This window comes from Panthera onca, chromosome D3 (genome assembly GCF_046562875.1).
Source record: "Panthera onca isolate mPanOnc1 chromosome D3, mPanOnc1 haplotype 2, whole genome shotgun sequence".
Classification (NCBI taxonomy): Eukaryota; Metazoa; Chordata; class Mammalia; order Carnivora; family Felidae; genus Panthera; species Panthera onca.
The window spans coordinates 88,545,329-88,570,720 of NC_138350.1; the positions used below are offsets into that span (position 1 = coordinate 88,545,329).

General features: G+C 47.8%; 1 protein-coding gene across 1 annotated transcript in view; it reads right to left on the reverse strand.

Annotated features, from left to right (window-relative positions):
* Positions 1 to 7,193: 7,193 nt before the first annotated feature.
* The window catches only part of LOC132665033 (uncharacterized), a 62,157-nt gene continuing 43,958 nt past the window's right edge, over positions 7,194 to 25,392 (reverse strand). The window contains exons 3-5 of the mRNA XM_078436019.2: positions 11,662 to 11,864; positions 10,392 to 10,477; positions 7,194 to 7,554 (exon numbers count right to left, since the gene is read on the reverse strand). Of these exons, the coding sequence (XP_078292145.1) occupies positions 7,456 to 7,554; positions 10,392 to 10,477; positions 11,662 to 11,864 (388 nt within the window). The 3' untranslated portion in view covers positions 7,194 to 7,455. The remainder of the gene's footprint in view (positions 7,555 to 10,391; positions 10,478 to 11,661; positions 11,865 to 25,392) is intronic.

Here is a 25,392-nt window from a genome sequence, read left to right on the forward strand (position 1 = left end):
GACAGGGGATGGGCTAAACGGGTGATGGGTGTTAAGGGGGGCACTTGTTGTGATGAGTCCTGGGTGTTGTATGTAAGTGATGACTCACTAAATTCTACTCCTGAAACCAGTATTATTACACTATACTTTAAGTAACTAGAATTTAAATAAAACTTGAATCGTTAAAAAAAAAAAAAAAAAGAATTCTTGAGATGTCTTCGGTGCAAAAAGGATGGTTTTATTAAAGCAGAGAAACAGGACCAGTGGACAGAAAGAGCTTCACCGGGGTTGTGAAGAGTGGCTGATTATATACTTTTGAGTTGGGAGGAGTTAGGGATAAGGTAAGTCTCTAAGCCGGGACCTTGAGGGGCTAGCTGTTGTTAGAGGACAAGGTCATGTACTACTGTCTAGTAAAACCTTAGTCTTGAGACCTTCAGATGTCTATCAGTGGGCTACATGCCTGGAGGATGATTGCTAACCTGTATCTTAAGCGTGGGGGTAGAGATAAAGGAAGTTTCCAAAGGGATTTTCACATGTTAAAGAAGACTTACAGGGGCACCTGCGTGGCTCAATCAGTTAAGTGTCTGACTTCAACTCAGGTCATGATCTCAGGGTCTGTGAGTTCAAGCCCTGCGTCCCGCTCTGTGCTGACAGCTCAGAGCCTGGAGCCTGTTTCTGATTCTGTGTCTCCCTCTCTCTCTGCCCCTCCCCCACTAACACGCTGTCTCTGTCTCTCTCTCTCTCTCTCTCTCTCTCTCAAAAGTAAACAATAAAACATTAAAAAAAAGAAGAAGACTTACAGGATCCTGGAGGTCAGGCTAATGTCAAGCTAAGGTTGTATTTTGCCTCTAGCAAAGCATTAACATCGAGTGGTTGAATTCTTGGAGGAAGGTCACTCTGCCTGCCTCAAGGACTTTTCAAAGGGCTATAGTTGTAAGGAAGTTTAATTTTTTTTCTATGTTTCTTTTGCCTTTGTTCTCCACATCGTGTATCTCCCATAAGCATGGGAGAAGTAACTCCAAGAGGTGGCCGGAACTAGGGCTATAGTACCACCCCTAGCTAAATCAAAGGATGCAGGGTGTGGGAGTGGTGAGTTGTGGGAAGGTGAGGAGGAAAAGTATGGTAAACAAGGGTGAAGTTTGTCATGCAGATTTAAGTCTTTGCCTTCTCCACTAACTGGCCTTTTGTGATTAGAGACATCTTTCTCTTCCTGGTACACACTGGAGAGAGACCCTTACAAATGGAGAGGTTTCCTTTATAAATGTAAATTTCCCTTACAAAGGGGTAATTTCTACTCTGTGCTCAGAGCTCCTCCAGTGTCTGTTCTCAAAATAATCAGTTCAAAATAATCCTTAAGCCCAAAAGGCCTATTGGGGGTAACATCATCTGGTCTCCTATATGCACTTGGTTCTCCTTTAATAAACCATGATTAGGATTCAGCATTATATGTCCACATCCCGTTGGGCTCCAAACACAGGAATACTTTATTACAGATGAGTGTTAACATTTACAAATTTTAATATTAATTGAGCTAAAAACATTTTTCTCAGGATAAACATTCATTTTTGATAATCTAAGGCATTAAATGATCTTAAGTTTTATATACACAAAGAAGTTGTCAGTAATCATTCCCAAGGACAGTCTATAATAGCAGGTCCTATAATTTGTCTTCAGAGAATGTTTGGTTGTTGTTTGTGGTTTTGTTTTTTTTTTTTTTTAATTTGAAAACTTCTACAATTTATTTGCCATCGTTTATGGCACCAACTTAAAACTTCAACAGGGATCGGGCTGACCTCTTTTCCATTGCAAGGAATCTAATAAAAACTAAGTAAAATTCACATTTTAACAGCAGCAATGTCTTAGCATCAGAAAATGACTGTCTTTCTAAATTTGCAAACAATCCTCCTGGGTAATTTTTGGCCTTTATTTTTAATTAGACTCAATATTTGAGAACTCATTTATCCACTGCCTCAAAAAATTTTAAATTTTTGTTAAATAACTGAAATGAGTCATGTTTTAAATAATTCTCTTCTCCTCTTTGAAGATGATGTTGCCTGATAGGTGGCTGAAGTGGGAAGTTGAGAAACCTAAAAGCTCCCTCATGGGATTCCTGTGAAACCTCCCTGAGACTTGTACCTCCTTCCCAGCTTCATGTCTATCCAATTTGAAACACGGGGGGGAAAGTTTCCACTTCTTTTCCACCATATAAGGATTAACTGAATAATCGGTCAACAACAGAATTAATACTAACCTTTGTAGACTCAGCGCTCCATACATATTAAATGGGCAAGTTCAGTTAACAGTACAACTTTGTGTTTAGAGAAGACTCGAGCCCTTCAGAGTGCAGAAGTCATTTCCTGCTGCTCATTGTGGAGTGGACAAGGCACACTCCTTAAGGGCCCGTTTTAACCTAAAGCCATGTCTAATAATGTACCATGTTTTATTTTTTTAAATACTGTTTACCCATTGCGCGTGACCTTATGAGCGCCTGGGACACCAACTCCACTGAAAGACAGTGATCATTACAACGATGGACCAAACCCAGAGAACACAGGAGAAAGGTAACTTCCTGCAACATGAAGTGAAAATATCTATTAAACTCCCCCTAATACTAGTTTAAGGCATAGCTCCTGCCTTTAGAAAGCTTGAGTTTTGTCAAATGCATGTATCTTCAGGGCACCTGGGTGGCTCGATGGGTTAAGCATCCAACTCTTGATTTTGGCTCAGATCCTGATCTCATGGGTTCATGAGTTCAAGTCCCATTTTTGGCTCCATGCTGACAGCATGGAGTCTGCTTGGGATTCTCTCTCTCCCTCTTCTCTGACCCTCCCCTGCTCACGCAGGCCTTCTCTCTCTCTCTCAAAATAAATAAATAAACTTAAAAAAAAAAAACACATCATTTCAACAAAGAAACACAGAATGGTCCCACATCTATGCAGACAAGAGGGTATGTCCCTCCCACCATCTTCCCTTTCCTAGGTCAACCAAAAGAGACAGAAACAAGATTAAAGGTTGTAACTCCTAAATTGAAGAACTGCCTTCCTATATATTTTGCCTTTTCCTTCAAGGAACAATTTTCCACAGATATCCTTTGCCCAATCATGCAGAAGAGTAAGTGTATTTGAAATGTGTGTGTGCACCTGCACACACGTGCACACACACATTCTGTAGGAACTGTGCAAAAGGCCAAAAGAGAAGCAATTTATCTGGGTTTACATTCACTGTTTCTTTGGTTCCTTAAATATTTTATTAATGCCCCGTGACTCACTAAATGCAAATATATGAAGGGAAGGCACTCATATGAGAGGAAATGTTTGGTTCAAATAAACTATGACTTCAATCTATCATTTATTGCATTTGAATAAACAGAAAAGGCCTCTAAACCTTTTGAATTTTCATTCATTTTTATGGCCTCCTTATATTCTTCCAAAGTGCCTTCATACTTATATGTAATATAATGAACTACGCACCTGATTCAAATTCTTTCATTGCCCAGTTAGAGGAATTTGAGTTAGCCGACCAGCCGGATAGAGTACTAGCAGCTGTTGTAAATTCAAATGCGTTTTCACAGGAAAAGATAGACTTCATACTGGAGAGTTTATTATGCTGTTTATTGCACACATGGGGACTGAGTTTCATTACCTGCCCACCCTGGTCAAAAATAGAAGAAAATGTCCATGAATCAATCTGTGTGAAAGAGGCATTTGGCTTGTGTCTTGATTGGGGAGGGCCAGCTATTTATAAAATTAGTTTGATCAAAACAATGAGCTAAAAGGCTAGCTGAAATAGAGCCACCTTTTAACTGGGTACCACCTACTCCCCAGTGCAAAAGCCTTTTCTTTTCCCAGGTTGGCTGGCCAAGTAAGTGCTCTGAAACAGAGGGGTCCGGCAGCATGGGACTCACTGACATTGTCAGTGCCAAATCTAATGGCCAAGTGGGAGGCTGCGTCTGGATCTAATAATAGAAAGAACTTTGGAGAATCTCTCAAAGAGATCGCAATAGCATTTCCTGAAAGAAAAACACAAGAGCAATGTGTCCTACACTTTGAGAGATTATTTTAAGAGTATGTTGAAAGCTGAAGGCTGGGCCTTTCAAGGGCACCCTGCAGAGTGCCCTGACCCAGGCTAAGCTGCATGAAAGGCAAACTGTCACTTCTGATGGGCCCATGAAGCCCCTCTGCCCTCATTTTAGGTACAGCACAGAAACTCTTAATGAAAATAGCACTAATGGCCCTGATGAGGGAGCATAAGGCCAGCGGAGGGCAAAGCACAAGGTAACAACACCCCCTCCCCCCCACCAGGTGGGACATGTGTGATAGTCCTCAGGCGCTCCTGGCTGCCCAAGGACAAAGGAAAGGACAGAAACCAAATGACTGGACTGATTGAGTCTCCATCAGTTTACAAATATCTTAGTAAATTACAAAAAGGAAATTTTATCAATAGTCTAATCTCCAAGAACTTCCCACCGATAAGCACGATCATGCTTTCCTAGAGGGTAAAACAACCTTAGCTTGACAATAGCTAGGCCTCCAGTAATCTGTGAGTCTTCTCTGGCATATGGAAATCCCATTAAGAAACTTCCTCTTGACCTTACCTGTCCCAACTGCACAGTGTATAACCAGTCACTCTTCAGAACCCCAGTGCAGCACTTCCTGCCCACGGGTCCTGTCCCTGTGCTTTAATAAGATCACATTTTATGCACCAAAGCTGTCTTCAAGAATTCTTTCTTGGCTGTCGGCTCCATGCAATGAGTATTATTACCCGCAAACAGGCTGAGAGAGAATGATTCTGTATTGATTCTGGAGGCACAGCTGGCAAATGATGGAAAACCTACCCCAGAGGCCAGGGTGGGGTGGCACCCTCCTCCTCCTGGGTGGAATTAGAGGGTGGTGCTCACTCTGGCTTACAGGATGGAGGAACACGATTTCAATGAATCCAGTTAACAAAATAATAGCCCTCAGCACACAGGAGGCCTAGGCCTCTGACCTGAGTCTGTGAGTCTCAGAATGGCTCCAGAATAGCATAGGCAGGACCCTGTGCAGCCCGGGACATGTAGCACTGGGCACCAAATCCCTCCCAGTCAAGTCTTGGCCGCATGATTTAATACCTGCCCTCAATCCCTTGGCTATAAATTTAAAAGGCAGTGGGAAGATACAGTTTTCAAAAGCATTTGGGAACAAAGAAATATTTGGTTATCAGTTATTTTGAACAAATAGCCAAAATCCATTATTCATATTCTATTGACATATGGTCCAGAAATAAGTGAAGGCACCTGTCCAGATTTACTAATTCAACCCCTGGAAAGATTTTTGTTAGCTTTGTTTTTATTAACCAGTTTGGCACTCTCTACAGCCTTAAATTTATAGCATGATTTTTATGCTTCCTCATTCAGTTTGGATTTGTGTAAGCCTACAACCTGAAAATGAAACTGGTATATAAGTAATTTATGGGAGCAAAGAGAAGTAGCCAAGAGATGTGAGTCATGGGTGAGGTGTTGGGCAGAAATCCCGTGGCCAGGCTTGCTAATGACCACCCTGGCAAGGGGCGAGCTCAGGCATATGCGCGTGTGTGAGTCAGGTGTATGTTTGAAGTAGGGTCCCTGAGTCTGCAAGGACAAGAGGCAGAGAATTTACTGGAGAAATACACAGGGAAATTAGGCCCCACCGGCATCCATGCTCCATTTCCCTTTGTGACCGTCCCCCCTCTGGTACCTCTGTAATCTCCAGCTGTCTGCAGTACTCTGAACGGGTTAAAGGTCTCATCAGTCTATCCTGTAGAGCCCTCCTTCGGAAACTATGGACCAGGCATTGGCCAGACTATGCTGTTAGGGAGACCCTGAGCTGCCAACCCACCGCTGGGACCACTATGTTCCCTACCTACCCCCTTCTCCGTAGGTTCCAGGACCGGGTGGAGGTTAGAGCAGGCACCTCGAAGCACTAACCACAGAGTTCCCGTGTGACCCAGAAACCCCCTTCCCAGGGATGCACCGAAGAGAACTGGCAACAGGTACCCAACAAATAACCTGTCGGCCAGTGGTAGTTACAGAATTGTTCTCAATAGCCAAACGGTGGAAACAATCCAAGGGTCCCGGATGTGTGAACGGATAAAAAACAAAAACAAACAAACGTGGTCTATCATACAACGGAGTGTTCAGTCACAAGAAGCGAGGTACTGATACAAAATGGATGAACTTTAAACAGTGTGCTAAGTCAAAAAGCCAGACACAAAAGGTCACATCATGTAGGATTCCACAAAAATCTAGACTTGGCAAATTCATAGGAACAGAAGTTGATTGGAGGTGGCCAGGGGCAGAGGGAGGGGGAAGAGGGTCGCTGCCTCATGGTTAGTTTCTGTTTGGGGTGAAATCAGAGGTTTGGGGAGATGTGCAGGCTGTGCAGCATGTGAATGTAGTTAACGCTACTGAGTTCTGCCCTAAAAATAGTTAAAATGGCAAAACGTGCATTTATTTCACCACAAGGAGAACTCATATGGGATAGGCCAATGGGCGGCGGGCAGAAATCACTGCTGTGGGGACTCCCCCCTGTCCTTTGCAGGGGCCTCGCAGGCCACTGTCGGCACAGAGTCCAGAAGTTTCCCCAAACCCCTGCGGAGGCTCCAGCCCCGCAGCTGCCCACACAGCCTCCTGCAGCGGCCCAGAGGCCCTGTTCTGTCTGCCTGCGAGCCCCGGAGGTGACCAGTTCTCTGACCCTTCCTTCCCAGCCCCTTCCCAGGCTCCAGCGCCCATATTTGATTCCCGGTTCCCAGAACACCCGGAGGGGGGCTTTCCTGGCCTATAGAAGGACCCACTTCCTGGTCCCATTCAAAGCCTTCATCGGTGGGGAATGGCCTGATTCTTCCTCTCTGGGGAGGGAGCTGCTCGTGGAGTACCTTCAACCACCCTGGGAGGAGTGCTTCAGCGTAGCAAGTATTCTCCACGTCTCATCTCATCTCCACTACTGACTGCGAAGCATGTTATTACTCGGGGAAGATGAAACAATTACTAAGTGGTGGTGGCTGGGCTGGGCCTGCCTTTCCCTGGGGCGTCTGATCGTCGCTCTCCAGTCACCAGGCTCAGAAGTGCTTCTCGGTGACCCTCACAGGTGGCCCTGTTCACTCCCACCCGAATTTCCATGCTCAGCCTTCCTTGGCATTCAGAATATGCGCCAACCCCCCCCCCCCCCCCCAGGAAGCCTGCAAAGTTCGGACGTGTTTTACAAGTGGTTATTATTGAGCTCATTAGCGTTACCCTATCTGTCTTTCACTGTTGTTATTGATTTTCGGACTCACCCATCACAGAGCATCTGGGCACAAGCCCAAGACAGATGCTTAATTAAACTCTGAACATCCCCACTCTTGCTCACACACACATTGGTCCCTGAATAACAAATCAGACGAATGCCAGTGTAGTCAGATGGCCCTGGGATCATGGGCAGTAAAAGTGGCCAAACCCCGAGAGGCACCTCCAACTTTGAAAGTTCACCACTGCTCAGACACGTTCTCTCGATGAGCCTTCGACATTCTGGTACCACAATGAGAGCAGGGCGCGGAGCGGCTGACATCGCATCTCCTTGGACCCTGCAGAGACACACGGGCGCACCAGGGAGGGAAGGTCCTTGCTCAAGAATGGAGTTATTGGCGTTTTGGTCAGACTGGCTGGCGCATTAGCCCCAGTTCCATGGTCTCCTGACCACAAAAGTCACTGTTCCAACTGAGAGGCCACTGTGCAAGACTGACACTGAGCTGGCACAGTTCCAGGTGTGTCCAAGAAGGCTTGTATTCAGACACAGTGCTCTTGAGGGCAGCTGCCTGAAAGCGGCCAGTTTCTGCGCACACGTGGTGACAGATCTCCCACTGCCCTCCGTGGAACTAACACAGGATGTCCATCCACCTTTCCCAAGGGTGCAAACTTCCCTCATGGTCTGAAAGTTATGACCAGAGTACCGTTCTTAACCAGGGGCCACTTCGCCCCCCCGCCCCAGGGGGCACATTTGACAATGACCAGATACATTTTGGGAAGTCATGACGGGAAGGGGCTGCTTCTGGCATTCAGGGGGCAGAGGCCTGGGATGCTACCATCCGGCAGCCCCATGACGAGGAGTCATCCGACCAAAATATCGACAGAGCCCAGGGGGAGAAACCAGCCCTTGAGAACGCCCACCCCACACTTACTGTTCTAAAGACTTTCAAAGCGTTAAAATAATTACGTTGACAGGCCTTTGTCCACTTGGGCTGCTCTAACAGAGTAGGAAAGACTGGATGGCCTGTAAACAACAGACATTTATTTCTCCCAGCTCTGGAGGCCGGCAATCTAAGATCCAGGTAACGGCCGACGTGACGCATGGCAAAGACCTGCTTCCTGGTTCGCAGCTGGTGCCTTTGCTGCGTCCTCACAGGCCAGAAGGGACAAGGGAGCTCTCTGGGTCTCTTCTGTAAGGTACTCATCCCATTCATGGGGGCTCCACCCTCACGACCGAATCACCTCCCTAAGGCCCCAATTCCAAATATCATCACACTGCGGATTATTTCAACATAGGAATCGAGGTGCAGGCAAATAGGCTGTATTACAGGTGGATCGAGGCCTCTTCTACCTTTAAACCAATCTGCTTATCGGCACAAACATGATCTCCAATATATTTAAGATGTTGAACCTATATTTGTCATGCATCTTTTTAATTTACATGAGGCTTTCAAGTATTGTCTTCCTTGTTTGAACACTGGGAATCTATTTGCTGTTTGTGCAGAAGGGCATTCCCAGAAGGGCACCTGGTAGACAGAATACACTTTTTCTCCCAAAGAGGACAAAGTCCCCTCCCTCCAGGAGTGTGGAAGCTCACAGGCACGTGGCAATGACACATCAATGGGAGGACATCTACACTCCCACGAGGTAGACAGCAAGAACCATCAGCACACAGAAATCACGATGGACTAAAGTAAGACCTCGCTAAGATGCTGTGACTTCGTCTGGACCCTCAAGGAAAAGTCAGGGCTGGGAGAGTGAGGGGGGGATAGGAGGATGCAGGGCACAGGCATTTTGCTAAAGCAAACTTAACTTGGATCAAGAGAACAGCGGGGCACAGGATTCGTACCGGGAGCACTGGGGCTAAATTTGGAAAGTGAGCTGGGAACCAGCTTACAACTTGCCGTGAATACCAGACTTAGGCTACCACAAAAGGTTTTTGACCAACAGATCTATTACAAAATGAAAGAAGTGTTTTCATAAACCTAATCGGTCACTTTGATAAAGCTAGAGCAGAAATCAGGTGGACAATCGAGATACTGTAGGACACGGGAGTCGTGAAAAAGGCCTTGATTAGGGTAAGATTTTGCATCCGAGTGGTGACTGAACAGGAGATGTTCTTGCTGTTATTATGAATGAGAGGTCACCAAAGGTGGAAAAGGGAACAAGGAGGCGATGGAGGGATTGTGAAAAGCTGTTTGGGGGAAGAAGCAGCGGAGAAGGACTTTAAACTTTCAGAAATTCCTCATCTCTATACAGCCTGATCCTCTTTCCATCGCTTCATTGAGACTGTTTTTATTTATTTTTTTTAATTTTTTTAATCTTTATTTATTTTTGAGAGAGAGACAGAGTGTGAGCAGGGGAGGAGCAGAGAAAGGAGACCCAGAATCTGAAGCAGGCTCCAGGATCTGAGCTGTCAGCACAGAGCACGATGCGGGGCTCGAACTCACGAACCGTGAGATCATGACCTGAGCCGAAGTTGATGCTCAACCAACTGAGCCACCCAGGCGCCCCGAAACTGTTTTTAATATAGAAGTCACAGTGACCTCATAACTGGCCAGTCAAATTGCTTATTTTTCAACCATCATCCTACTAGATTTACCCGTAGATTTTCAGCTACTTGAATGTTTTCATTTTTTAAGGCACATTCAGTGTGCACTGTCTTTGTTTTAATGCAAATAGTTTTAAGCACATTCAGGCAGTATGTTAAGCTTCAGGGGTAAAATGAACATGATTCCTTCTCTCCATAAACTTATAACCCAGTGGGAAACAGCTATTAAACAAGTAATTATGCATATATCCCTGTATAAATATAATTGTGGTAAGTGCTATAAAAAAAATAGATGCTCTGAGAGTTCATCATAGGGAACCTCCCTTGTTCTGGAACAAAGAAAAAACTCCCTGAAGAAATACTCTGGCTGGGACGTGATGGGTACGGGGGAGTTCACTAGATGGACGGCCAAGTATGATACCCAAAGGGTGCCGTGTGCAAATGCCACGGCCCAGGGAGAGCTAGGGGCCGGCATGGCCCCTTTCAAGGGGGGTGACCAAGGGAGTGTGACAGGGCAGAAGGCTGGCCACATTAGACCATGCCACCCCCACAATCAAGATTTTGAATCCAGGGTCACAGCAGGCCACGGACAACATAATAAGGTCTGCGTTTTCACAACACTACCTTCAGTGCCGCCCGGATGGCGGGCTGGCGGTGGGCAAGGGTGCGTGGCGGGGAGGCCGATCCAGAAGTTGCTGCGGGGGCTCCTCCTTGAGTCAGAGCGATGGCAAGGGGATGGGGGGGTGTATCGGAGAAAGAGAGGGAGAGGCTTTGGTTAGTGACTGAATGTGAAGAGGTCCCGGAAAGGTGCCCTGGGAAGGGGAAGAAGATTCAGTTTGGACACAGGAAGCTGAGCTGTCCTGCAGATGAGCTCTGAGTCAGCCTGGGGCAGGAAACATTACTGCCCTGCTGTCTAAAAGCTCTCTCCCTCCTCCCTCTCGGAACATCCCTCCCCAGCCTCCTCCCGGCACCCTTCCAGCTCGGGTCTCCTCGTACGGCGGTGGCGGCAGCATGCGCACACTTCACTCCCGAGGCCCCTCTCCTGCTGGTCTCTCCCCCCGGAGGGAACCACCCTCACGCCTCCTGCAGTTCTGTCCAAATGCCCAGGCCCCTACGTCTCGTCTCCGCCCCATTCACCTGCAGTGCAGACCCCACAGCACAACCGGGTACCTGCGGCCTTCTCTCCGGGGTCCTGCTGGCATCTTAAGCTTAACTAACACAAATCTGAGCTTATTCTCTCCCCTGAGAGAAAAACAACAGAAAGGGAAAAGGGCTTCCAACCTCTATTAATGGCAGTAGCCTCTGCTCGATGCCCAGCCCCCACATATGGGATCCGTCCTCCTTGGCTCCTGAAAACCAGTCATTCGTAAAAATGTGCCAATCTCCTTTTGAGACCAGCCTGCTGGGTCCTCTGTCCTCCCCTGTCCAGGCCCTCGTCACCTCGCTGGCCCCAGGGTCTCTCACCGCGGCACCTCCTGTACGTCGCACCGGGGGGTTATTCGAGCACACGGAGCTGAGCACACAGCCTGGCTGCAAAACCCCTGCAGGCCCCTGGTGGGAGGACACACACTTGGGCCTGCAACCTGTCCTGCTGCCAGCGGCTCTTCCCGTCCATCCAGCACCTGTCTCTCGGCTGCCCTCCCACTGGCCTCCACCTGCCGCCTGCGAACTCCCCGCCCAGCACACCCCTCTCCCTCAGCTTCCCTGCCTTCTCCAGGTGACCGTGTGTTCCTTCCTCGGGCTTCCACAAGCAGCGCTCACAGACTGCGGGTCACATTTATCACCGTGTTTCGCAACTTATCTGTTTGGCTGTCCACATTTACAAAAGTCCCCAATCCCTCCTTTGCATCCTTAGGACAGGAGAAGCCACGGGCTCAGCCGCCAATCAGTTCACCTGTTCTGAGTCCTGGCTGCCCTGTGGAGCCACCCGGCACACGTCTTAGACACGGCCCTGCCCGGGCACCGTCCGCAGAGACTCTGGCTCGACCGCGGGGGCAGGCCTCAACCGCAAGAGGGCCTCCAGGTGAGGGCAACGGGCAGCTCGAGCTGAGAGGCCGAATGAGAAGCGGGCAGGGCTTGCTCCACGGAAGAGGAATTCTGAAACCAAGAGAGAGGGGAAGAAGCACTCCCACACGCGACAGAAGGCCCCAGTCCACGGGGCTGGCAGGGCGGCCTGGCGAGCTAGCTGGAGACCCCGAGGCGTGTCTGAGGGGCTGGAGTTGGCCTCCATGGGCTCAAACCAGATGGAGAAGTTGGAGGTAGAAGGACTCTGTGCTGTGGGCAAGGACAGCAGCCTGAAGGGTGGCATGAATTCACCCTCCCCCCCGGATGCAGGAGGGTATTGCTGGTGTTAAGAATGGCCCACACCTGAAACACAAGAGGTGTTCACAGCCCCGTCTTCCAGGTGCTTGGAGGAGTCTCGAAGTACTTGTGGGGTAAGCCCACCACGAACAGAGCGAAGGGACGCACCAGCTGGGCTGGCCGCTCCCGTCAAGGGGTCCCCGGACAGCAGCTAAGAGGCTCGCATTTTGTCTTCCTGTCCTGGGGAGGGATTCGCGTGGATTCTCTCTGCCCGAGCAAACTGATGCATTTGTGGGTAAACAGTGGTCTCTGCCTTCCTGTGCTGGCAAGACCGCCAGGCTCGGCCCCCACGTGGAGGACGGCCACCCCACGGTCCGCGGAGACACGGGCCCTGGAGACGCCTGCGATCCTCACCCGCGGGAAATGTGCGCGCGAGGAGACGGTGACATTTGGGAGAGAACAAAATAGCACAACATGTAGGAAGTTGCGAGAGAAGGATTATTTAATCCTCTTCTGAAATGCTGGCTGGGCTCCAAGAGCAGTAGGCAGAAGACCAGTTTAGGAAAGCGAAAACCAATCTGAATAATGATGAGAGAGCCGGTGTCAGGAGCCGGCCCAGCAAACTCATTTATAGCCTTGAAAATGAGGGAATAATTGAATCTTCCTGTGGAAATGAACATGCTGCAGAAAAAAAAAAAAAAAAAAAAAAAAAGAGATCAAATTGGATTTTTCTCCCCAGGTCCTAGAACTCCTGTTTCTGCCCTACGTGGTAGGGGAACAATTACATAATCAGACGAAACCCTCTCTCTACCGTCCAGCCTTACAAAGACGTTCCATTCCATTCCGCAGAGCAGAATCCATTCAAACTCGTTCCAGGTTGTGTCTGCACCCAATGCTGTTAAGTCCTAAAATCACGCGGCCTCTGCAGCTCACATTCCAGAAGATCTATTGTTTCATCCAAAGCACAAAGAATTAGTGGCGGTCCTTAAAATGGTCTCTCGGGCAGTGAGACACTGAAGGAAGGAGCCTGAGTACCTGTGCCCGGGTGGGCTCACCTCCTCCAGAAGCACAGGGCTGCCCTTCCTGCCTCGTCTGGAAATGGCCCAGCCGGGAGGAACGCAGTGACTTGGGTCTGGCCACTTTGTTGGGATACTTACATCCACGAGAACAGAATGCCCCCAGGGCTGGAGAAGCGAGGGGTCTGGGCTCCTGTGTCCCGCGTGTCAGGCACGGCAGCAGGGACCCGCATAATCTGGCCGGTTTCCCTGTCAGAGTAGGTCTCTCCTCCCCTTCTCTACCGTGTCAGCCCCAAAATACTGTTTGGCAACCAAAATAGCTCACTGTTTCAGCACCCCCATAATAAACTGACAGGCGCTATGTCAATAAAATACACAGAAATTATTTGTGACCAGAAAAAAAAAAATAACCTTAAATATCATCAAAACTGAAAGGAGGAAAAGCACAGGATCAGGGTTTCTAGATCTGGACGCTGGGCATCACATCGATTTTCTATGAAGCTGAATTCTGCTCCCAGGGTTGACAGCATGGAAATAATAATCCTAGGGCCGCATGCCAAGTGCTGCTTGTTTATTCCTCTAACACCCTGACAGGGTAGGAACGATTACTACTGGCCTGTGTGGGAAACAGCGGAGGCAGAGAGAGGTCACTTGTTTCAGTCAGGATCACACAGCTAGTAAGCGTCAGAACTAGGGCAGGAAGAAGCCAGGCAGCCCGAGGCCACAGGCCATGCACTTAGCTGCCACACGGTGTTGCCATGAGCCAGAAACTGCCCTGGACATTTTATAGACATCATCACATTTGGTGTGTGGATCTTTGTAACCCTAATTTGCAGACGAGGCATATAGGCACCACCAGGGTTTAGGGCAACACTCCAACACGCAGGCATTTAACCGCGTGCCCTGGGGCGCACCAAGGTGAACCACCTGTTATAAAAGTTCTTTGTAAAGCTCTCACAGCCCGGCATGTGCACCAGACACGGTCGCTGCTGCCACGTGTGAATCAGCTGAGGTTGCCCCGGTCCTTGACGTGGCGGCCATCCCCCGACACACGTAATACTGCCGCTCCACGATCCTTCTAAAAACTCTGAAAACCCACATCCACCGTGAAATGTGGCCCATGTACCCTTTCTCCAGGACATCGGTTGTACACACACGTCGTACGTGCCTACGCACACGCACGTGCACACCCACATGGGTGCAGCCACACAGATACACACAACCATGCTGGACACACCCAGACCGATCTTTGGCCCACCTTGGTAAGTTAACTTCTGGAAGAACAGAAAATAAAAATTGGTCTTTAGAATCATGGTTGCAAGTATCTAACAGGTGCTAGACATTCAACGCGTCGTTCGGTTAATAAAGGTACGGCCGGGTGAACTGCCCGAACCTGGAAGGGAGCCCACCCGCAGACACACCCCCCGCGTGATGGCTGTGGGGCCCAGGAGCAGCAGGGGAAGCACTGGGACTCAGAACCCTGTAGGGCGGCAACATTTCAGTCTCCTCTCTAACTGGACAAGCTGATGCTACTGGCTACGTGACCCCCTGCCCTCCGGTCCCTCATCCAGAGTCACTCTGCTTGTCCTACTGAGAGACAAAGCTGGTTTTGCCTCCAAACCTTTGTGGACCCCTCGCTGGGGAGTGAAAATCCAAGTTTACAAACTCTCCCGTCCGGGCCCCAGTCTACTGCCCACCGCACCTCCTGCTACTAGATCCTACTCCCCAAAGAGCCCTCCCTGAGCCCCTCCCCACAGCCCTGATCACTTCCCACTTTACCCTGCAATTCTCACTTCCTTTAATGCTCTTCTCTACTTATTTACCTGCCAAATTAATATTTGTCCTTCCAGATCCAGATGTTAGCTGCTCCATCAAGTTTTTCCCATCCACACCTTTTCAGACACAATAATTTAACAACTGCTGGTAGCTGGCCATAATAATTTGTTAAAACTTCTATTTAAACTCCTAACCACTGCTCTGAATGCATGGGTATGTGCAGAAAGATAGAGAGATTAATAGGTACATATTGAAACACACACACACACACCATACACCTAGACAGGACTAATATTTCTCAACTTTGTGTCCCAGTACGAACCATGGCATCTGGTATGTATTAGGTGTTTGAAAATGTTTAGTGACAAAATGGATGGACGGACAATGGATACATGGAAAGACAGATGGAAGAAAGAGGGAAGGATGTATTGATGGGTAAATGGATAGGTGGACAGGTAGGAAGATGCCATTCAGGTTTAAGAGCCCAAGTAAATATGGCTGCACTCATGCAGAAAATCAACGAGGTTAAATCTGAGTTTCTTGCCTTGAAGGGCAACTGAGCACCACGATTAAATACACAGGTTGTGAAAAGGGACTGAATGAGTTTAACCCTCTTCCACATTTACCAGCTATGTATCTTTTCTATGTTTCAACTTCCTCATCTGAACTATATAGGTTATAATAGCACCTCTCTCTTAGGGATTAAACGAGCTAATGCACACCAGTTGATGAGCCCATACTCTACAGCATACCTCACACTGGGGGATGGGCATGTACTCAACAGCATATGCCACACAGGGGATGGGCACTTCCTCTAACCACACTGTGTAGGAGGTCATGAGCACAGACCTGGCATCACACTCCCTACCTAGTGACAAGCCCATACTCTACAGGGTACACACCGTGCCAGGTAACGGGTTAAACGTGGAGAGGCAAAGAAGACGGCACCCGAACCCTGCAGAGCCTGGTCTAGTGAGGAAGAAAGATGTTGACATGAGTACATGGTTGTATTGAATACGACAAAGAAAGGCTCGCAGCACTTTGAGCTCTATAGCAGGGTGCCCACACTAGCCTGGACAACAGGATTTCCTGAGGAGGTGACACAGGGGCAGAGACCCGACAGTTGAGCAGGCGCTAACTAGGCTAATAAATGAAAGAGCTTTCCCGGGGTGGCACCAGCGCGGGTCCTAGAAGCCAGGGGGCACTGCAGATGGCACTCTGGGACATTAGGGTGACCACTCACTGAACTGGGGGGGAGATAGGCAAGGCACACAAGCCAGGTTGAGGATTTTCTTCCTTATCTACGAATAATGGGAAATGGTTCCAGTTTTAAGCAAGTTGTAACTGTTTCCCTGCACAGAATGGAAGAGGTGAAGGAAAACAATGATCTGCACAGCCCCGTGAAAGATGAGACTAAATTGGAGAGAGACGCGACATAATTGTTGTTACCAAAACCCACGGAATTTTGAGTGCAGCATGTATTTAGTTTAAAACCACCTAATGACAAGAAAAACATTAAGGGGGTTCCTGTCCCATTCATCCATCGCTCTGGTGCTTCAGACTTGAATTTCGGGTCTACCTGAAGGTCAGTGTAACATATAAAGGCTGCCAATCACGGAAGCTCCAGGTGTCGCTGCAAGGAGCTGTATCGTGTCTAATTTGGTTTCACAGCTATGAAGTGTTCATTTTTCTCCGTGGAGTCTCTCGTTCCAGTTACTCCGATCAAACAGATCATCTCTGGCTTACTTGGGAGGTTATCTCCGTCTATCAGAATGCCATTAGTTACTGCTTACAGGATACACGTGCCGGCTACACTTGCCATTTCTGTACTCAGACACGTCTCGTTAACACCGCCAGGTCTCTCCACATCGGCCCCACTTCCCATCACTGCCATCGGCTCTGCTGTGGAGGAAAGCCACCCCTTTACTTGTGTTCTCCATTAGCCACCTGGACACAGGCCGACGGGTAGATGCCGGCAAGAAAAAGTAACACCTTCCACACCATTGTGGCTTCCATCTTCCGCCATTTCCTTGTCCTCCCTTCACTAATCACTTATTCTGCCTTTCCAAACACCCATGTTTGTGGACTCCAACAGAGAAATGACTTCATAAACTTTAATACACTTTCTAAAGCTTCCCCTCCCCACACGCCTCCCCTGAAATCATTTCCCACATTGGTTCCCCATCACACAACCTCCTCCACAGACATTTTCAGAACAAATGAATACACACAGCCTTTTTTCTTTTTCTTCTTCTTCTTCTTCTTTTTTTTTTTAGACGAGACAGAACACAGATTCCTAAAATAGAAGAAACTATATTCACTAAAGAACATCAAATCCAAGATATATAGCTTATAATGTAAGGCTGGACACTAAATTGAGAAGTCATTTTGCCATAAGCAGAAATGATGAATATCTTTCCCAAATGGAAAGGCCCTGACAGCGAGGCTATAAAAATCACATTACTATTGTTACATATTCATGTGACTAAAAATGCATCAATAAATAGACAGTGAGAGGCCATGGATGCTGTACATATGGAGACCATATGTCTCAGGTTTTCTGGGAAAGAAATATTATGTCCTGTGTACCCATATGTACAGTCATCCTGGCTGGCCGTGTGTCCCAAATTTTGGCTGAGAGAATATGGCCACCATAGCTTACATACATACACAGTTCCCGCAAAACGCGAGCAATGGAACGAGTGATGTGCATGGCCACATTTGGCTGTGGCGGGTGGTGTTGACAGAAAGCGAGGCATCAGAACCAACTCTAGGGTAGAAGGTGAAAGGACAGAGTCTCTCATAATTATTGCAGGATGTGGAAGAGCCAACGGTATATTTTATAAACTCTTCAGTGATAGCAGTACAGAAAAGAAACAATTAGAAGCAGCCACAGGCATTTTGCAGAAAAATGTTTTGTAACAAGTGTTTTCAAATGCATATGCATTGGAAGGAAGTCTCACCCTGGCACTGTGGAATTAGCAATTAAAGAACAGAGACAGCTACAGCATTTGAAGCGAATGAAGACTTTCAAGGCTCAACACTGAGCAGGTGCAGCCACAGGCAGCATGGAGTCACAGACAGGCAATCCTGACGATCCCTGGGAGTGGCCTGGAATGACACTGGCCAAATGGACAAGAACAAGGAGGGACATTTCCCTAGTTACTACTGGATATGAAAGACTGCTTAGTAAGACCAGGATTATGCAATTGGCTTATCTAACTATGATTCATTTGATATGATGTACAGTTACACCTAAATTAACCATTTTGTCAAGTATGGATGATTCTTTTTGGATAGTACCTTTGTAAGAAATTGTAGGTAAGATTTAGCCTCTGGGGGCACCTGGGTGACTCAGTCGGTTAAACGTCCAACTCTTGATTCTGGCTCAGGTCATGATCTCACAGTCATGAGATCGAGCCCCACGTTGTCTCTGCACTAGCCTGCTTGGGATTCTCTCTCTCCCTCTCTCTCTCTCTCTCTCTCTCTCTCCCCCTCCCCTGCTCACAGTTTCTCTCTCTCTCAAAACAAATAAATAAAAACAAAAATAAAACAAAACAGAACAAAACAAAAGATTGAGCCTCTGGCGTTATAATCTGTGGCTTCGAGACCCAGTTTCCTCAGCTACAAAGTGTTACTTAACTCTTTTAAGTTTAGTTTTCCCATCTATAAAATGAAATATAATTATAGTAGCTGTCTGTGTTGTAAAGAATTTATCCTGGACCAAAGAGAAGTCTGGCCTCTGCCATCAGCTCCTGGGGACAATCTCTCAGCCCTTTCGATCTATTGCCTGATAAAAGTGTCTTTGTTTGGGGGGCTGGGAGGGGGTGGGATGCAGGTTCTTGGGTCACACAAGGCAGTCTGACAGTGTGATTTAAGGATGGGGCTTCGTCTCACAGGTATCAGCTCAACCTTGGGGGGCTGGAGACTCAGATCAGCAACATGGGCTGTTAGGACTATGACCCAGTAAAAACTCTGAACACCAGAGCTTAGATGAGCTTTCCTGGTCGGCAATATTCTGTACACACTGCTGTCCATCACTGATGGGAGAGGACAACTGAAAGTTTCAATTCAGGACTTGCCTGGACTCGCCCTATATAGCTCCTCTTTTTTGCCAGACTAAACCATAACCATGTGGATAATACCTTTCAGCAAGTCTGTGAACGTGGAGGGGATCTCGACCACACCCAAAGCTGCCATCAGGGTTAGAAGGGACTGCTTCCCAATTTTAAACCATCCTTTCCATTTGTTGTGAGATTAAGTGAGACAATCCATAAGAGGTCCTAAGGATGGTGCCCACCAGCTAGTAGAGCTTAACCAATATTGGGTATTTGCTGTTCTTGTTAAAATCCTGGACTGGGCAATATGCATGCATTGCTAAAGAAATCTGATTTTGATCCCCATTCTCTTCAACCAGACTAATGCTGCTCCAGGCAGAAGCCCCCCAGAGCACCACAAAGAGGAAAGTCTTCAAGTTCCCCTACACTTTCAACCATGACCTTCCTTGATTTGTAGGCATTGAAATTCTTCATACAACTTCCTGTGAAGAAAGCATTCCACTGGTAAAAATGACCACAAGAACCATTCCTCTAAGCTACAGATCCTGTCCAGAGTGAGCCAACTTGGTTTTGCACAACCAAATTCTGTAATCTAGTGTTGATGTGCATACCTGAGAAGACCTTACACGTACGGGTGCATTTCATAAACGACCAGTTAGGCTCTTAGCTTCCATAGCTTAATCTGCTTTGGACGGAAGTAAGCCAAAGCCAGCAGGCAAATCTGACTCCTGATCTAAAACCCCTTGCTGCGATTTGAATGATGGCCCAGGGATAGGAGGACAGTCTAAACGGACCTGATCATTTGGGCAGCCTCGCTCTCCTGCCAATTCCCTAAGGAGAATGGAATTTTAATGTGAAAGTAGCAAAAGGAAATGTAGCCATTAAATCTGCTGAATCACCAAACCCAGGACATTACAGACCAAATAAAAAATTACTTTATTATCTAGCACTGATTCCTTCCCAAGTACTGGATGATAAAGAGTTGTACACATACACACACACACACACACACACACACACACACAACCACCACCACCACCACCACCACCACCACCACCCGTGATGTCTACAATAAAATAAAAACATAACCCGAGGTGCCATATGGCACAGGTGTTTCAGCATCATTGGCTTGATGGTGGATGTCAGGAAACTTAAGGTGGGGGTAATCCACACATCGATCTAGGCAGAGAACTTCTTGCTGCAAAACCAGGATGTTCTGTAACAATCCCTCCAGCCTGAGCTGACCCAGCTGACCTGAGAGAGCCGTCTGGCTCTCATGGGCAGCTCACCAGATATAGCATTTTGCAGGTGCCTTTAGGCAAGGCACAGCTGTATGAGGTTTTAGCTAGATCAAAAGAAATGTTGGTAACGAAATCTCTGCATTTAGGGGGGAAAAAGTGTTCCATAAAGACTACACTTTGAACAATCGCAGGTAGAAACACTGCTATTTCAGTAACCAGAGTGCCAGCCACAAGGAATAGACAGTAAGGAATGTCATGGTTAATGATGTTTAAGAAATGCCCTATCATATAGAATCCTCTCAGAATTCTACAAATCACATCCTCTCGGAAGGCCACTATGCACGTAGAGTCTGGCTTCTGGCTAAAATCCTACTGTGTGGGCTTTCAGGCCTGGCCATGGGCAGTTACAAAGGTTTTACCTGGCAGACCTCACGGGGCAAGAGGTGCCAGTCTACTGTAGTCTCTGGCAGGAGTTACCTGTCAAGGACTCAGCCCACCCCCCCCACCCCCCCCCCCCCACCAAGCCAGCCAGACTCATGGGTTCCTGGCCCAGGTGCCTCCTCTCAGAGTCTCTTTACTGGGACCTTCAACAGAAGCCATCAACCTCTGGGAGGCCTTCTTCTAGGCATCGGGAAAGGAAGCCTCAAAGACACTCTACACCTGACTAGGTCATCCTGACCCTTCCATTCCCAGCCCTACCCCCACCACTCCCCCCACCAGCCCCACATCTTCCAAACTGCCAGAGCCTTTGTTTGGGGCTTCCTTAACAATGAGATCTGATTGACTGAACCCCACATCTGTGCTGATCTACCTGCCCCTCGGCCAGTGTGCTGTTCCATGGGGGAAAACGGAAAGGAAGGAGTCGCACTGCCTCGGGTTTGCTCCCTTGCATGTGCCATCCCAGTAAGTGAGTAAAGGCTTAACTGTTAACTCGCTTTTTGGCTTGTTGTCTTAATCAGCTACCACAACACCTGGCAGTCGGCTGAGCCCCTGGCACTGCATTTACAGTATTAGAGGCTCTAAGAAATCCTGTAGTAAAGAACTATATCTAACTAGGCATTTTACAAACCCATTTGTACGGAGGACTTTCATTATATGACACCTATCAGTAATATTCTTTGTGAAATATGTAATTTTAATATAAACTCTAAGATAAGGACATGGCTATCCCATAAATTGCTGCAGACCAGCATAGGCTATATAGAGACACTCAGAACAACAAACAAAAGTACATATCAAAGTAGAAACTGCGTAAACATCCCTGGCTATGCAGTTTATAAGCAATTTAATTTGAGAGGATGAGTTTCAACACTAGGACACATTAAAGTTAACTATCCTTGTATATTACTATAATCGGCTCTATCCTTGAGTGTGCCATTAAAAAACTATATAGTTAATTACAAAGTATGGATTAATGCTTGTTGACAAACAGTTGAGTGGTCTCTATAAAGTTCTGAGCCAAAACATCCCTTCAGATTGTAGAGGGGACCTAAAACGTTCCAGAGTAACTAGGAGGGTAGCTGGCGATCGGATTAGACGACCAGGTCAGCTGCCCCTTCCTGAACGCAAAGTCAGTGGGAACTCTTTCTGGTGGAGACGCTTCTCCTTCTAATTATACAGGGAAGCCCTGGGAACCACAATAAGCAACAAGATGCACGGACAGGCCAGTGTCTACCGACCGAACCCCAAGCACTCAATGCTGCCAGAAGTGTTTTGACTGCAAGTGGGGGACCCCCTCACGACGGAATGTGAAGTCCTGGCAGGCATACAGGGTATTCGTATGTGAGGTGCCAAAACACGTGAATGGGGAGACTGTCAAGTGCCAAGTGAAAGGCCCAGACACTAGTTTAGGGTCAAAGAGATGTCATCGCGCACTGGAACATGTTTCTAAAACAGAGTTTTACGCCTTCAAGTCTTTGGAGGATGGCAACTCCACACGATGACAACAGGAAGGACATCTGTGTACTCAGCCCCGAAATCCCTTCTCAAAGCAGACGTCCCAGCATGGCACAACAGGAAATGGTGTTGGGGAGGATCGCCGTCTTTCAGAAAAGACCCAGTTGCCGGGGTCCCCACGCCACCGAGCTGAGAGCAATTGGAATAGGGTGTAAGAGTGCATCATTAAAATGACAGCATAAGAGATTTAGTAGCAACCACATAAAATTCAAGATAAAAGTTTATTGAGAGCATTAAACTTCATGGCGAGAAGGGAAGAGGAGCTGGAATGAGAGTTTATAAGAAGGAGAGGGAAGGCAGGCACACGTGCTCACTGGCTGAGACCGGGGTGAAGGGGGATGCTGACAGAGGCTCTCTCTTCCATGCTGGAACAGGAAGGAGCCAGTGATTACTAAGGAATCACGTGGTGTAATGAGGCAGCGTGGTCTTAAATTGGCGAAAATTTGCGTTGGACGACCTGCTAACTTGGGCATCACGTACCCGCGGAGGGTCCACTACGGACAAGGTGGGTCGTGGGTGCTGACACAGGACAGGGGACATGTGCACAAAAACATTTTTACAAAACACGCCTGCTATATTCTTAGCCAAATCGGTATTTCCTCTTAGTTTATAAAACTCCTCAGGACACAGGCTCCCGTTGGTCACAGGCCTTAGCGTGTTCTCCAGAGCATTCTCTACAATTGAGTTCTGGTGCAAATGCAAAGAGTCCTGGGAGATCAGAGAATTAAATGTGCTCGGGCCACAAACTTGGTAATGTCAGCACCAGCTTTAGTCCTCGAGATGCTGAGGACAATTGGTACTTCTCCCACCTGCTCCTTTCTCATAGGAGTCAGTGCCCTCCCCTACCTCCTCCCCAGGAATTTGGGGGACACTGTTAGAACAGTAGCTATGAAGGGTTTGAGTTCCTCAGAGGAATTTTATATAGTCAAGGGAAATACAAAAATGTTCCTCAATATCCTGTCGGCATCATGAACGCCCTGAGCAGCAGTGAATTGATTTGCGAGTGAGTTTGCATATTTGTGCGCCCCAGCAAGGGCATCTGGGCCTCAGCAGGCACTTCCCACAGCCTGAAATGGCAGTGTTACCCCCTTGTGGAGACCCTGCACCCACAGCTGCCCAGAAAGGTCAGCGTAGACACCGAGCAGCCACGGCCAACAAGACTCCCCCACACGGATCAGACAGTTGCCTCTTCCCAACGTAGAGCTGCACCAGGACACAGCATGATGGGCTGCAGAGGAGGCGGAGTTGGATTTGAACCCAATTATCCAAACTCAGGAAGTTGACCTCGGACTCCCTAATAGAGTAGACACAAAACATGTTCTTCGGAGTTGTTCTCAAAATTAAATGAGATGATGCATTCACTCATTATTCCTTCAACCCTTTTTGAGTGCCTCCCACATGACAGGAGCGGTTTTAGGCACTGGAGATGCAGAGGGGCTCAAGGTTGCAGTGAATCTGGAACTCCTGCTCCCTTGGACCTCTGTCTCCTCATTGGGGGTCTCCTGCAGGAGGACACTCTGGGCCTGTCCCTGAGCCATCACTTGTTTTCCTCCAAGGGGGACCAGGCAGTTTACCTGGTGGGTGAGCTGGAAAGGAGGAGCCGCCATGGGCTCAGCACTTTCTCTGCGGGCTCCTGGGGGAAACTCAGCTCCTGCCGGTGAGCTGCAGGGACAAGCCTACAGAGAGGCGCAAATGAAATGGGAGGGGTGCCACATTCCCCACTTCCACTGGGTCTCCTAAATGCTGATATGCGATCCGTCCGTTTTCGAGGAGCCTGATCGATTATCACCTCCAAAACGCTAACCTAGGTCAGACCTCTGTTCTCAGTGTGCACTCCGGGAAAGTGAGGAAGAAAATAAACAAGAAATGAGATGAACACGGAAGTTTCGGGAGGCGGTAAGTCCCATGATGAAATAAAACAGGGGCAGAGAGTGATGGGAATGAAGGCTACCATTGTAGACAAGGAAAAAGGACCTGCCCCACGGAGGCACTGGTCCAACATGGGTCTCACTGGATGAAATCCAAGTGTCTACAAGTCCTCATTCCTTTCTGGATTCTCTTGCAGAGAATCTACACCCCTGCCTTTTCCAGCCTCCAGAGACGGCCCGCACTCCTCGGCTCACGGCACCGTCCTCTGTCTTCAAAAAGCCACCAACGGCAGGTTGAGCCCCTCTCATACGACATCATTCCAACCTCTTCTGCTCCGCCTTTCCACTTTCATTTTTTTAATTTTTATTTAAAACAAATTTCTAATGTTTTTATTTATTTTTGAGAAAGAGAGAAACAGAGTGCAAATGGGGAGGGGCAGAGAGAGAGGGAGACACAGAATCCCAAGCAGGCTCCAGGCTCTGAGCTGTCAGCACAAAGCCTGACACGGGGCTCAAACCCACAAGTCATGAGATCATGACCCAAGTGAAACTCAGATGCTTAACCGACTGAGCCACCCTGATCCACGCCCCCCCCCCCCCACCTTTCCACTTTTAAGGACCCTTTGTGATTCCACTGGTCCCACCCAGATAATGCTGGATAATGTCATCTCAAAATCCTCTAATCATATCAGCAAAATCCCTTTTGCCATGTAAAGTAACATATCCACAGGTTCCTGGGACATTTTGAGGGGACAATTCTGCCTCTTACAGTTGGCCCCGTGGACCACGTTCATGGGAAATCTGCTGCCCAGCATCTCTGGGCCAACACGGCCGATGTTCCTTTAATCTGGTACCACTGGAGGAAAGGTACTAGCATGCCTCCACCAGAGGAGGGCAGGCACGTGTTTCCTCTTAGGAAGGAACAGCAGGCACAGGGGAGGTGCTTGTTTAACTCTTAGGGGCCTTCTCACATTTTTGGTAGGAAGAGACCACAGTAAATTAAAATACAAGTGCTGCATCATTACCCTCTATCGACTTCATTTGTTAGCATAAACTGCTCAACACACAGGAGTTTAATCTCAGGATTCTCATTAACAGTCATGGCTGAAACTGGCACAGTTAATTCATTACATAAAATATTTACTCCTTGAGGTTCTCCTGTTACTTTGTCACTATGCATAAAGTATACTATTGCAGATTTATTAGTAAATCACTCAGAGTTCTCTAGGTTGAGCCAGAGTACTTAGCATCAACCCACTCGGTGGCCCTGGTGGTAAGCACTGGAGTACTTACTTTTCACAATCGTGGCAGCCCTGCCGTCTCATACTTTTTTTTTTTTTTTTATTTATTTTTGGGACAGAGAGAGACAGAGCATGAACGGGGGAGGGGCAGAGAGAGAGGGAGACACA